We start from the raw sequence: 14,669 nt of genomic DNA, 5'->3' as shown, positions 1-14,669 counted from the left end.
ACCAGAAATGCTCCTTGGAAGCAAGAATGGCCAGATGTCATCTCACTTATTTTGGTCATGTTGTCAGAAGGGACCATTCCTTGGAGAAAGATGTCATGCTCGGTAGGGTGGAGGGTTGAGGAAAGAGTGGAAGGCCTTTAAGGAGATGGATTGACACGGTGGCTGCGATGATGGGCTCAAGTATAGCAGGGATCATGAAGCTGGCACAGGAACCGGCAGTGTTTCATTCTGCTGTGCATGGGGTCGCTATGAGTCTGAAACCACTCGATGGCACCTAACAACAACAACAACGTTTCTGAATAGTTAAAATAGATAAATCAATGGGAAAAAAAAGTAGACATTTAAGTTCTAGATAGAACTTGACTCGCTGGTGTTTTCCTCAGCAGTTCCTATTTATTAAGCTTTGACTGTCAAGGTGTAGCACAAAATTTAAAAAGTATCAATTTACTCCATGGTAATAGGTTTGTTTTTCCGGTTTACTTACAGTGTGCTTTGTAGACAAACACATTTACTATAAAAATTTAAATAAAAAAAGTGTCAATTTATTCCTTGACAGCGGAGATCAAACAATGCCGACTTCAAGATAGAGAGCAAACACTCTCAATATGGCTACAGATCTGTGTCAAAACTCTCATTTAGCGACCTTCCTAAAATGGCAGCCTCCTTCTCGCTCCACTACAGACCGACCCAGGGAGAAAGACCTTCACAACATGGCGGTACAAGAGGTAAACGTCACTTCCTGCAGGATGCCGGCTATAAGGAGCAGGATTTCCACTTTCGCTCCTTTCCGGCGGGACGACCTCCCCACGCGAACATGCCTGTGAGTTCCTTGGTCCAGGTTTCGGCGGAGATCTCGCTCTTCTGCCCCTACGCTCCCCTCACGCTGATTTCGGAAAGCAGAGGGTCCACAGTTGCCCTCCGCACATCTTAGGACGTTAACTACGGGGACCGCAGAGGCCCATAGGGCCACCTGCATAAACGGGAGCGGACAGGACATAAGATGGCGGCCCAGCTGCGCAGACATCAGGGGCGGCAAAGGGCGAGCTCTCCCCGGTGTGTGGCAGTGGGGACGGTTTTCGGTCATCCCATTTTCACCGTTGGTTTCTAAATCTTTGCATTTATATCCATCTTAGCTCGCAAAGGATCTCCTTCACCCCTCTCCAGAAGAGGAGAAGAGGAAACACAAGAAGAAGCGCCTGGTGCAAAGCCCTAATTCCTATTTCATGGATGTGAAATGCCCAGGTGAGGGGCTATCATTACAGAAGTGGGTAAAGGACTGGACCTCAACGACTGGGAAAAGCTTGCCTTTTCCTTGAAGCGCTTTAGCAGTTTCAGTTTCTTAGTCTGTGAAAGGGACATAATATTGTCCTTGCTTTTCTTAAAAGAATAGTACATGTTGCATTTTAGGGGGGCTTTATTTGTTCCAGACTGATTTCCCATAAAAATTGCATATGCATACCTTAGATACCTTTGCTTTGGGAAACATGTTAAGAGGATGAGTTGGGTTCTTGTGATTTCTGTACCTGTACCTGGAGCAAGGGGGTGGAAGTACCCATTACTGACACTCCCCCAGAGGATTCTCTTATTTTTTGACCTTTAAATAAGTGTTGGTTCTGCTTCTCTACCCTTTCAGGCTCTAGGATGGTTAACAGCAAATCCATTGGCTGGGTCAGGTAGTCCAGATTGCTTCTGTGATGGCTTTAGTGCATCCTTAGAGCCAGGTAATCACAAGTTTAGAATAGGAAAATAAATTTCGAGTTTACCCAATAACGTGTATCTTAACAGCTAATTCATGAAAGCATATTTCAGGTGAAAAAGGTGTGGGGATAATATTGGAGAAATTTTGTTAAGTCCTTTTTTTCTTCCCAGGATGCTATAAAATCACCACGGTCTTTAGCCATGCACAAACAGTAGTTTTGTGTGTTGGCTGTTCCACTGTCCTCTGCCAGCCTACAGGAGGAAAAGCAAGGCTTACAGAAGGTAAATGGTTTAACTAATTAATGTTGGGCTTTGAATCTTGTATATAGTGAGAGAGTGAGAGGGGCAATGTACATTATAAATTCTTAGATTGTCTTGTAAAGAGGATTGGATTTGATAGTTTTTTTTGGCCCTCCCCAAAATTAATATTCCCAGAAACCCTATATATTTCTTAATCTCAAAGCATTACCCTCTAAAACTGAGCTAGATTGGTGATAAAAGGAGCTTCATATGAGAGTCCTTAAATGACTGTAGTAGGTGAAGGAATTGAGAAAAAGATATAGTTTTTCTGTGACTATTCCATTACAGGGACATTTGCTTATTTGTGGGGCAGACAGGGTAGGGTAGACAGGGTAGGTAGGCTGATGTCAGTTAACCTCTGAACCTTTTCCCTCTAGGATGCTCCTTCAGACGGAAGCAGCACTAAAAATACCCTGAATCAAGATGAGTGGGAAATCATCCCAATAAACACATTTTGGATACATCCTGTTTATTGTCTTGTTTTACTGCCTCAAGTATTCAGGGGCAACCAGAAGAGTGGAACACTTGAGTTATTTGGGGCAAGTGGCCAAGTATTTAAAAGTCCATTTTGGCATTTCTGTCTACCTGGATTCATTGGGTAAGTCCTTAGAGCTTGATAAGATACCACACTGGGATACTACAGTAAAACCTGTGAAAAGTGGAAACCTGTCAGAAGGAAAACTCAAATATTTTCCCTTAAAACGAGTGATAGAGAAGTGGCTCTACTGTCAAAGGTGGGAAATTTGTGAGACCTGGAAAATGTGGCAGTCACATCAAGTTCTAGCTCTCGCAGTTTTCACTCTGTATACTAAACTAGGAACTATATAAATGAGATTTTTACTTTCGTTATTGTTTTTCTAGAATTAAGAACTGATAGGTGATCTTTAAAACATGGTCCACACCACTTTACAGTCTTTTATTAACAGTTAGCCAAAGGCTTGTTTGGAAGCTTTTGAGTAGAGGCTGCTGCTGGGTTTCTTGTGTAAGGCTAGAAATCTCCATTCTGCTTCAGTTAGGTGACTCATCTGATGGTAGATTAGTGTCTTATACTCCATAACCAATGTTGCAGCCGATTCTGGCCCAGTGGGGGTTGTGGACTCAGGAAGGGAGGAGGAGAACGTATAGAGCTATAAGAACCTAGAAATAAATGGAGAAAGGGACATGATGAAGGCTCTGGTAAATAAAATGCAAATGAGCTTTTCAAAGTTCTTTTCAGCAGTTCTTTACCTTGCTGTGATGTTCCTAGGGTTGGTACATAAACAACTGGAACTGTCTGTATCTTGTTTAGGAAGGCATTGTATGCTGGAAAAAAGGGAGATGTCACTAAAAAGGTCATGTCTTGATTTTGGTTGTAGGAGAGGAGGAAGAGACTTGGGTTCTAATTCTCATGAGCGAAATACAGAATTTAAGTAGCTTGTATGTAAGTCGAAGCTGTTTAAGTCATTTAAAATAGTACTATTATAATAGTGCTTCAGGTTAAATAATTTTATGTAATACACTGTTAGAATAAATTTTTCTTTTATTAAACCCAATGATTTTGGAGGTATTTCAACTTCTGGTTGGTAGATGGGGAGAAACAAGTTTGGACAATTGTGATGCTGTATTGTTACCTTGAATCATCTCTTGGTATAAATTTGAATGAAACTGTCCACTATCATCAAAGTCTTAGTGGTTTTCCTTTCTCTGAGTGATGCTTCATAGTCTGCATATCAATTTACTGCTCCTTGGTAGTAGTTGATAAGACCTTATCTACCAGGTGACTAAGAGTAGGGAAGCTAACACAGTTTCAACTACAGGTGGCAAAATAGATAATGGTAAAGAGATAATTTTCATCCTTACTTAGTTTGTGAAATACAATGGAGGTAGTTTCTGAGCCAAAGTCCATGGTGCTGAATATAAGGATTCCTTACCCAGAAAGATGAAAGCTGTTGATGCTAACACCGCAAAGAGGGTAAAGAAGATGATCTGGTAAGAACCAATAAGCTGCTGGAGGACACCTGAATGTTCACACTGACCTGTGCATTGGCCAGAACAAAACAGTATAAAAGTTACCAGTGGAAGCACTCAAAACCTAGCCCTCTTAGGAAATTGTTTTGTATCCTATAAGAGAAATGTAGGCTTCTAAACTATTCCTCATTGTTCCTCTAAAAATAATAAAATCCAATTCTTAACCTTCTGATTGCTTAAATCCTCTGCTACTTTGAAATGCTTGTTTTCTTTCCTTAAGTCCAGTGCCTTTTTTCCTTTTTATTCAGGCTGTTACTTTCAGAAAAAGTCCATAGGTGGTTTGCCCTTCTAACCTTGGTGGTTCGAACTCACCTGGCTGTGCTATAGACTGTAAAGATTACAACCGAGAAAACCCTGTGGAGTGATTCTGCTCTTAACACATGAGGTAGCTAACTCAGTGTGTTATTTCTAGAGTAGTTGTTAATGTGCCGTTGAGTCGGACCCGACCCATAGCAACCCCTCCTTGGGTTTCCAAGGCAAGTATCACTATGGAAGTAGATTGCCCCATCTTCCTTCCGAGGAGTGGCTGGTGGGTTTGAACCGCCAGCCTTCTGGTTAGCAGTCAAGTGTTTAGGCACTATGCTACCAGAGCTCCTTATTTTTAGAGAGCTTTTTGATTTGTATTTAACTTCAATAATGTTTTTTTTTTTTTTTAAATTTTTTTTTTTTTTGACTCATGCTTGGCATCTACATTTGGTTATTTCAGCCTTCATGAGCGTCTAGATATGTACTCGTGTTTTCTTGCATATCCCCCACATTCCAGGCCTTCTATATAAGTTGGTCCCCAGGTCCTCACACCTAGTTCCTGTTTAGCATCTTTAGTATAGGCCCTCTACCTCTAAATTCAGCTTACTTCTCTCTCTAGTCTTTCTCATTTTTAACTTTGCAAAATGTTTCACTGTGAAGAATGATTTGAGGTTGCTTGAAGTATATACACTAAGACAAAGTTTTGTACACTAATTCCTGATCAGGTCCCACTATTTAATGCTTTTGGCTTTCTAATGCTTGTATAATCAGAGTCCAAATAAAATTGAGAAGGCTTACTAACTTGGCATCTCCTGTACTGGCTGCAGGGAACCAACTTCAAGGAATTTAAAAGCAGGGGCCCAATTTTAAGTGGCACATATCAATAGGTATTCACTGCTTGTGAATGAGCTGAAGGTTGGGGTTGAGTATAGCTAATGTTAGAAATTCTCACCCCCTTCTAGTTCCCAAGAAGTGTTTTTTTTTCTTTTTTTCAGGCAACTTTGACAGTCTGGTAAAGCCTATGGTTCCTGTCTCAGGAAAAAAATTTAAGTACACTAAAAATATGTAGGAATACAAATGATACCAGGTATATCAAAGTACAGTTGACTAATACATAAAACATCTGATGTGTGACAGTTGAAGTAGTTGTCAAACTATTAAAAAGCCTAATTAGTGATAATAGTAAGTATGATGCTTATTAAAAAACAAGATCTAACAGCAAGTCTTGATTATTGTAATTTTGATGTAATGAGAAATATTTTTGAAATCTGACAATACCTGGTTTCTGTTGGTGACAAAGTTAGACCAAGCTGTGAATACTGTGTTATGTTGCCTACATAATCAGAAATGCTAACTTTCAGTTAGAGGTTAATTGAAAATAAGAAAAACATCTACCTGTGAGGATTAAAATTAGTAAATTGTGGTTAGGATATTGACCAGTGCATTGCTCACAAAAACAAACCTTCCATTATATGTACTAGAATTCAACGTGATTTACTTCCAGTAATCAAGAAACCTGGTGGGGAAGTGGAAATCACTAAATACAATATAAGGAGGATGGTTCTCTTGCGTTTGTAATAACTTTCCATATTTGTGTTCCTATGCCACCCAGACTTGGCATCATTTTCAAACTGGTTATGCCTGGAATCTGAATTTTGGAAGCTAAGCCTTTGTTCTAAGGTTATCAACATTTATCTGTTGCCTGATGCAAAAAGATCTCCATTGAAGACTTCTGAAGAAAACAAAACGTTTACCAAATGCTTTCAGTATACTTAGAGATCACAAACTCATGTCAAACTGATAAAACTATTCTTAAATACATCACTTATCTAGTGCAAACAAAGCTACCTGAAGGTTCTATTTTGGAAAGGTTTGGAAAATTCATGCCCCAACTAGGTCGAATAATCTTGGTCAAGTGGCTGAACATATCCTATTAACTAAATTGTGAATAATACACCTTTTTTTTTTTTTTTTTGCCATTTAGATTAAACATAGTCCTCAGTGCTCACCTGTGCCAGACTTTTCCTTCTTAGCTCTCACCAGCACAGCCTCACTTTGACTGGTGAGCACACAGGAAATGTTGATGAAAACAGGTGATGCCATCTGCTGGAGGGAACTGAAGTTGACCACTCTTACTGGGTAGATGGCCAGGCCAGGCATGAGGGAAGAGTGCCTATGGCTAGACACCACTAGAACTGGGGAACTGGGGAAGACCTTGGAAAAGAGATAAAATGGCAGTTGTTAGAAGGAATAAAATGTAGCAATATGTTCCAATCTTAAAAAAAAAATTTCAAGAATTGTCAGGAGACCTGGGTTTCTGATTCCAGCTAGTTGTCTGACACTAATGTCATTCACTGTTAACCCCCTTAGATGTGTTGAAGGATAAGGGAAGAGCATGTGCTGCAAGAATGAAAGTGGCTTCAAGATATACTATACAAGAATTTTAAAGAATGTTCTTCAGTCTTCCAGACAAAGCTAATGACCTAGATTTTGGACTGTTGGGAGCCTCTCTGGCATGGTGAAGTAGACAGCTTTTCTTCATTCAGTTTAAGAATTTCCTGTAGTGATCTTTATCGGTTCACTCAGTAACTGTTCTTTTACCATTGGACTGAGAATGAAAAATCTCTCTTTTCAAATCCCTAATCTCTAGTGTTTTGGTTCAGTCCTTAATGTACCTCTAGCTTCTCAAGAACTCTATCCACTCCCAGTACTCTTATCTCCCCAATGTCTTGTTTGTGGCTAAGAACCACTTCTGACTGATTGATGTAAAAGGCTGGGATGAAAGGAATGAGGATTCTTTGCATTCCGTTCTTGCTTCGTTCACTGATGATTGTGGCCCACCCATAGACTGAGGTGTCAGCCACGCTGAGGGCCTGGAGCAGCTCCTTAGACTGGGGTCGAACCTTGATCAAGCAGCCATAAACCCCTGAAGAGAAGAGGAAAATCATTAGGAAAGCTCAGAGGTTTGTGGGGCCAACTGTTAGGAATGGAAAGAAAAATGATAACATGCAAATTAAGCAAAAGAGAAGATAGGAACTCACTTTTGAGTGTTCACTATCAGCACATTATTGACCACTTTGAGGAGATAACCAAAAGAAAAAGAACAAGTCTGAGGGAACCCACAACTGAACATTGCTGCTAAGAATACCATTATTGATAAATCAACATATTGGAGAGCATTAAATAATATAGTACTAGTAGGGCAACTCAGGAGCTCTGGTGGTGCAGTGATTGAGGCATTTGGCTGCCAGCCGAAAGGTTGGTGATTTGAAACTGCCAGCAGCTCCATGGGAGAAACATGAGACAGTATGCTTCTGTAAGATTTACAGCCATGGGGTTGCTATCAGTTGGAATCAACTGGATGGCAGTGGGTTTGGTTTGGTTTTTGAGTGGGGCAATTAAGCACTGAGGAGAGACAGAAGGAAAGAGTAGTCAGAGTTGGTGGGATCAGGAATGGTTTGTGAAAGAAAGGTGAGCTTTGAATATGGTTTAATCACTTCCCTATCAAACCAGCTCCAACCTTGTCCCTGTTCTTGTCAATGGTATTTTCTGTTTATCCATAATCAGACACAAATTGTCTCTTGACATTCTTTTCTCTCATCCCTAGATCCAGTCATTCTCCAAATCTCCAACTCATCCTTTGGAATGTCTCTAATACCTGCTGCCTTCATTAGTATTTATTACTTTGGTCTAGAACCTCATCAGCTCATGCTTGGATTATTGCAGTGGCCCCTTCACTATTCTTGCCTGCCTTTCTTATCCACTCTATATACTGCGTCTAGATGCTTTTCTTTAAAACTGCTTTCATCTTATTTTTGAAAAAACTTCTTAAGGGCTCTGTATTGCCTGTAATGTTCTGTTCTCATCACATCTAGCTCGTTCCTGTCATCTTTCTAAGGCTCATTTCCTGTGTAAAATCTTATTTGGTCCCCAGGTTTGATGTAGACATTCCTTTCTGCTACCCTACCATCCTGTGTATATCTCTATCCTATAGCTGATCACCCTGTGCAGTAATAGTAAGAGAGAGAAAAGCCTTGTCTTATTCTTTGTGCCTCCAGTGCCAGTCCTAGTGTCCAGCATATATTTCAACCCTCTGCCATCGAGTCGATTCTGACTCATAGTGACCTTATAGCATAGAGTAGAACTGTCCCATAGGGTTTCCAAGGCTATAAATCTTTATGGATGCAGACTAACTCATCTTTCTCCCATGAAGCAGCTGGTGGATTTCAACTACTGATCTTTTGGTTAGCAGCTGAATGTTTTAACCACTATGCCACCACAGCACCTTGGCAAATATTTGGTGCCCAACAATTTGCTGAATGAACTTTCCTTTAGTGATTGTTCATTACTTGTACCATTCAAATTGCCTGGCCTAGGATTAGACTCTCTTAGGATGTAGCACTATTCCATGATGTAGCACAAATGCCTTACATCTGACATGAATCCTCTCATTTTAGATTAATTGCTTTATAGTTATCCCAATATCATGCCTATTTCTATTTTCCACCCTTGTTAATGCTATTCATCTCCTTGGAAAATCTTTCAGCTCAACAACAAACATCCAAACATGAATGAGACATAATCCAAACTGTCACAGAGATGATGGAGAGTAAGAAGAAAATAGTAAATTATAACAGTATGGTAAGCCCTAGGTCATAGAAAAGCACAGGGTGTTATAGAGGACATATATTAAATGTTTGCTGAATGACTGAATAAAAATGTTGACTGGGATATATTCTACAATTATATATCATGAAATTGGGAAGTCAATAAATGCAAGTCAATAAGAGAGTGACAACTGTATAAATAGGAAAGTAAGGAAGAAACTACATGCAACTGGTGAAACCTACCTTTCTCTATGCTGAAATCTGACTGGACATGAAACACTTTACTTGCTGGAATGTCTAGCAAGGTGTTACTGAACTGTACATGGCACAGCATGAGAGTCTCTGGAAGAAGTATTGTTGTAATGGCCAAGACCTGACTTGAAGTACAGGATCCTAATAAGCAGAAAAGAGTTAAATAACTATGTTATCAACAAGAATTTGTAAAAGGGGAGACAATTATATGAAGGTGCTTTGGTATCATAGAAAGTACATAAGAAAGAGGGTTTACCAAGCTTCGTTGGTTCCTGCCATAATCAAGATGAAAAAATAGTTTAAAATCTTGCCTCTGTGAGTTTGTGAATGACTATGGTGGGGCTTCCATTATCAAAATCATAGATGGAGTCCTCTTTCAAAGGCATTTTGAAATTCTTCAGTGGCAATAAGACAGATTACAGGGAAGTTGGACAGCTATTAAAAACAAAGTACTGCAAGGCAACTTGGGCGACATGGAGTTTATGTTAATGGGGAGGAACAACTTGGAAAAGGAGGGTGAGAATGCTTGTACAACTCCAAGAACATAATCAGTGTCACTGAATGTACATGTGAAATTCTTGAATCAGTGGACATTCTTCTGTGTGTATTCTTAGTTAACGATGAAACAAAAAAAGTACTACAGTTGGGAGGTAGCTTTTAAGTTTAGGAAGGTTGCTTTTCATAGCTGATTACAGTATGGTTCAAGTCAAAGATCCCTGGAACTTTTATCACATGTGGTACCTTAATAACAGAAGTCACATACCCAGCAAGAATTAGACTGATGCCACAGTTAGGTGAGCTGTAATGGGTGTCACTGTTCTAGAATGAATAGGAATTGCTGTCCTGCTAATAAGATTTGCCCCTGTACAATTTCTCAATGGTCTAGTTTGCTGAAGCTCTTAACTAGTTGCCTGCAGTCCAGTGACTATCTTCACCTTTTGGAGACTATCAGCAAGATCAAAGGGACTGCTGCATGAGGTTTCTTAATAAACTAAGTTGTGGTTTCAGAAAGATTCTGGGGAAAAGAAATTGTAGCCTTTTTAAAACCACAAGGTAGACAACAATGTGTGAATATGCTAACAAGCAACATTTAATAATTTTTCTCTGGAAACTTAAAAAGATAAAATATTTTTTCTTTATCCATATTTAAATTATTAAAAATTAAATATTTTATAATGTGAAAAAATATTACATTACTTAAAAATTGAAAGGCAAAATGATAAAGAATCAAACTTATCTAAGTCTTGTTGAGGTATTTGTGTGATGATTTGGAGAGACTCCGTTAGCTGTGGAGTTGGGTTGGCTATAATCTTTATGGAAGCCAATTGCCAAGCCTGGATCTTCTGTGCTACCACTGGGTGGGTTTGAACATGCAACTTTTGGGTTACCAGTTAAGCACAGACCTTCTGTACCACCAGGGACCTTGAATTAAAGTCTCCAGAGTTTTATATCAAAGTATTGATGTTGTGGACTTCTCTGCTTGATTTTGACTATTTGCCTGGCAAAGAAAAAAACCTGGAATTTGTTCTTTCTTTTAAAAAAAAGAGGAATGAAAGAGCATAGACTTTGGAGTAGGACATATTTATCACTTCTCCCACTAATTGATTATTACCTTCTCCAAGTTACTTGCTCTTAGCCTCAGTATTCTCGTCTTTAAAATGTGGGTAGTAACTGCATGATAAACTCATTGCTGTTGAGTCCATTTAGACTCACCGTGATGCACTATGATAAGATCATTAAATGAGATAAAATATATACATAGCATTGGGAACCTATTAGAGGTTCTTTATATTTTAGTTTTCTTTGACCATAAATTGTAGTCTAATGTAGAAGAAAAAAGAAACAAAACCATACAATAAGGCTATTTGCTTAAAAAAAACAAAACAATCCAGATGTAATCTAGTTCAATAATTCTAATATTTGGGAACGTTTTAGAATAATTGATTACCAGGTCATATCTTGGTTTAATAAATCTCTGGATGAAACCTAAGAATCTATACTTCCATAAAGTTTCCTTGGGTAACCTTAGTAATCAGCCATGTTAGGAAATGGCTAAATGTCTTGGCTACCTCCTACTCTCAGGTTATTTATAACTAGAAAGACAATAGTGACTAGGTTGAGCCTATTTTAAAACCTCAATCCAGTCATAATTTATAAGGTCTCATAGCCCTGTATGATTTTTCTGTTAATGTGGGATCAATTTTTAAATTAAAGGAAACTTGGATCACTGATCCAAAGGAGTCAATGAATTGAGGGAAATTAGAAATGATGGAAACAATCATCCAGACCTATAAAGAAATTCCTGACCTTTAAGATTGACACCATTTCTGCCAGTGGTGATGAAGAGCTTGAGCCCAGTTGAATTAGGGGTATTGGTGAGGTAAGTCTTGGTGTCATAACTGAGAGTTAATCTTGATGATGCATTGACCACCACCTGTCAAAGGAAAATCTTTGCCTAAATTCTCAGAGAATTTGGTTCCCTTCCTCCTCACCTCTTATGGATTAAATTATGTCCCCACAACATATGTGCTGTGTAAATCCTAACTTCTCTGCTTGTGGTTATAATCCCATTTGGCAATGCGTTGTCCTTGATATGTTAATGAGGCAGGATTAGTGTAGGGTATGTTTTGACTCAATCTCTTGAGATATAAAAGAGATTAACACAAGTAAGTAAAAGAAGCAGAGATGAGGTAAGACAGATGCCAAGAAACATGGAGATCTCCAAGAACCAGGAATCAGAAGCTAAAGAGACAAGGACCTTCCTCCAGAGTTCACACAGAGAAAAAGCCTTCCCCTAGAGCCAGTCCTCTAACTTTGAACTTCTAGCCTCCTAAACTGTTAGAAAATAAATTACTGTTTCTTAAAGCCATCCAATTCTGTTATTCCTGTTACTGCAGCACTAGTACTGGTACCAGAAGAGTGCACTGCTATTTTAACAGACATCTACAATGTGGAAGCAGTTTTGGTAATGGGTAGAGGTTGGAAGAATTTTCAGGTGCCTTTCTGTCATGCATGGGGTCACTATGAGTTGGGGCCAACGCGATGGAACCTAACGACAAATAACATTAGTAAAAACCTAGATTGCATTGAAGAGACTGTTGGTAGAATTATGGACATGGCAGGTGGTTGTTGGAGCACCTGGAGCAGGCCAGGTAAGCAAGCCAGGCATAGTAGGAGGGTGTTGGAGCAGCTGGGGGAGGCTGGGAAACAAGCTGGCGGGTTTGGAGCAGCCAAGGGAGAATGGTGGTTTGGAGCGGCTGAAGGAGGATGTGAGCAGAGTGGTTTGGAACAACTAAGGGAGACAAACTTGTCTGTCAGTTTGTCACACTGTGGTGGTATGCATGTTGCTGTCAGGCTAGAGGCTATGCCACCATGTTGCAAAATGCCAGCAGGGTTACCCATGGTGGACAGGTGTCAGTGGAGCTTCCAAACTAAGACAGACTTGGAAGAAGGAAGAAGCCATCCATTACTCAAATAATTGGCCGGTGAAAACCTTATTGAATAACAGTGAAACACTGTCTGATATATTAGTGGAAAACTTTATGAATAGCCCTGAAACACTGTGCAGTACAGCGTGAGAAGATGAGACCCTCAGGTCAGAAGGCACTCAAAATGCAACTGGAGAAGAGCTGCATCCTCAGAGTAGAGCTGACCTTAATGACGTGGAGAGAATAAAGCTTCCGGAACCTCCATTTGCTGATGTGGCACATCTAAAGATGAGAAGAAACAGCTGCAAACATCTATTAATAATTGGAACATGGAATGTATGAAGTATGAATCTAGGAAAATTGGAAGTTGTCAAAAATGAAATGGAATGCATAAAGATCGATATCCTAGACATTAGTGAGATGAAATGGACTGGTTTTGGCCATTTTGAATCAATCATAAGATCTACTATGCCAAGAATGACAAACTGAAGAGGAATGGCGTGGCATTCATCATCGCAAAGGAAGTTTCAAGATCTATCCTGAAGTACAGTGCTGTCAGTGATAGGATAATATCCATATGCCTACAAGGAAGACCAGTTACTACTATTCAAATTCATGTACCAACCACCAAAGCCAAAGATGAGAAAATTGAAGATTCTTACCAACTTCTGCAATCTGAAATTGACTGAACATTGCAATCAAGATGTGTTAATTATCACCGGTGATCTGAATGCGAAAGTTGGAAACAAAGAAGAATCACTGGTAGTTGGAAAATACAGCCTTAGTGATAGAAATAACATTGGAGATCACATGATAGAGTTTTGCAAGACCAATGACTTATTCATTGCAAATAGCTTTTTTCAACAACACAAATGGTGGTTATGCACGTGGACTCTGCCAGATGGGGTACACAGGAATCAGATTGACTATATCTGTGGCAAGAGGTGATAGAGAAGCTCAATATCTTCAGCCAAGACAAGACTAGGAGTTGACTGTGAACAAACCATCAACTGCTCATGTGCAAGTTCAAGTTGAAGCTGAAAACAATTAAGTCCACAAGAGCCAAAATATGACCTTGATTATATCACTCCTGAATTTAGAGACCCTCTAAGGAATAGACTTGATGCATTGAACACCAATGACTGAAAACCAGAACTATGGGATGACACCAAGAACATCATCCATGAAGAAAGCAAAAGGTCATTAAAAAGACAGGAACTGAAGAAAAGAGCAAAATGGATGTCAGAAGAGACTCTGAAACTTGCCCTTGAATGGAGAGTAGCTAAAGCAAATGGAAGAATTGACATGATAAAAGAGCTGAACAGAAGATTTCAAAGAGCAGCTTGAGAAGACAAAGTAAATTTTATAATTAAATGTGCAAAGACCTGGAGTTAGAAAACAATATGCTCTGTATTTCTTGAGCTGAAAGAACTGAAGAAAAAAATTAAGCCTCGAATTGCAATACTGAAAGATTCTATGGGCAATATATTGCATGATGCAGGAAACATCAAAAGAAGATGGAAGGAATACAGAGTTACTGTACCAAAAAGAACTAGTCAATGTTCATACATTTCAGGAGGTGGCATATGATCAAAAACCAATGGTATTGAAGGAAGAAGTTGAAGCTGCACTGAAGGAATTGGCAAAAAACAAGGCTCCAGGAATTGATGGAATACCCTTTGAGATGTTTCAACAAATGGATGCCATGCTGGAGGCACTCACTTGTCTATGCCAAGAGATTTGGAAGACAGCTACCTGGCCAACTGAGTGGAAAAGATCCATATTTGTACCCATTCCAAAGAAAGATGACCCACAGAATATGGAAATTATTGAATAATATCATTAATATCACATGCAAGTAAAATCTTACTGAAGATAATGCAAAAATGGTTGCAGCAGTATGTTGACAGAGAACTTCCAGAACTGCAAGTTGGATTCAGAAGAGGATGTGGAACAAGGAATATTATAGTTAGTGTCAGATGGATCTTGGCTGAAAGCAAAGAATACAAGAAAGATGTTTACTGGTGTTTTATTGACTGTGCAAAAGCATTCAATTGTGTGGATCATAACAAATTATGGATAACATTGAGAAGAATGGGAATTCCAGAACACTTAATTGTACTCATGAGGA

General features: G+C 39.3%; 1 protein-coding gene across 1 annotated transcript in view; it reads right to left on the bottom strand.

The window, feature by feature from the left end:
• Positions 1–3,034: 3,034 nt before the first annotated feature.
• The window catches only part of NUP210L (nucleoporin 210 like), a 289,674-nt gene continuing 278,039 nt past the window's right edge, over positions 3,035–14,669 (bottom strand). Inside the window, exons 34-40 of the mRNA XM_007948554.2 lie at positions 11,418–11,544; positions 9,102–9,251; positions 6,927–7,177; positions 6,261–6,465; positions 3,909–4,013; positions 3,226–3,300; positions 3,035–3,135 (exon numbers count right to left, since the gene is read on the bottom strand). Of these exons, the coding sequence (XP_007946745.1) occupies positions 3,035–3,135; positions 3,226–3,300; positions 3,909–4,013; positions 6,261–6,465; positions 6,927–7,177; positions 9,102–9,251; positions 11,418–11,544 (1,014 nt within the window). The remainder of the gene's footprint in view (positions 3,136–3,225; positions 3,301–3,908; positions 4,014–6,260; positions 6,466–6,926; positions 7,178–9,101; positions 9,252–11,417; positions 11,545–14,669) is intronic.

This window comes from Orycteropus afer, unplaced genomic scaffold, assembly GCF_000298275.1.
Source record: "Orycteropus afer afer isolate SDZICR_OR568_19922 unplaced genomic scaffold, OryAfe1.0 scaffold00217, whole genome shotgun sequence".
NCBI lineage: Eukaryota > Metazoa > Chordata > Mammalia > Tubulidentata > Orycteropodidae > Orycteropus > Orycteropus afer.
This window is presented reverse-complemented; position numbering and strand designations above follow the sequence as displayed.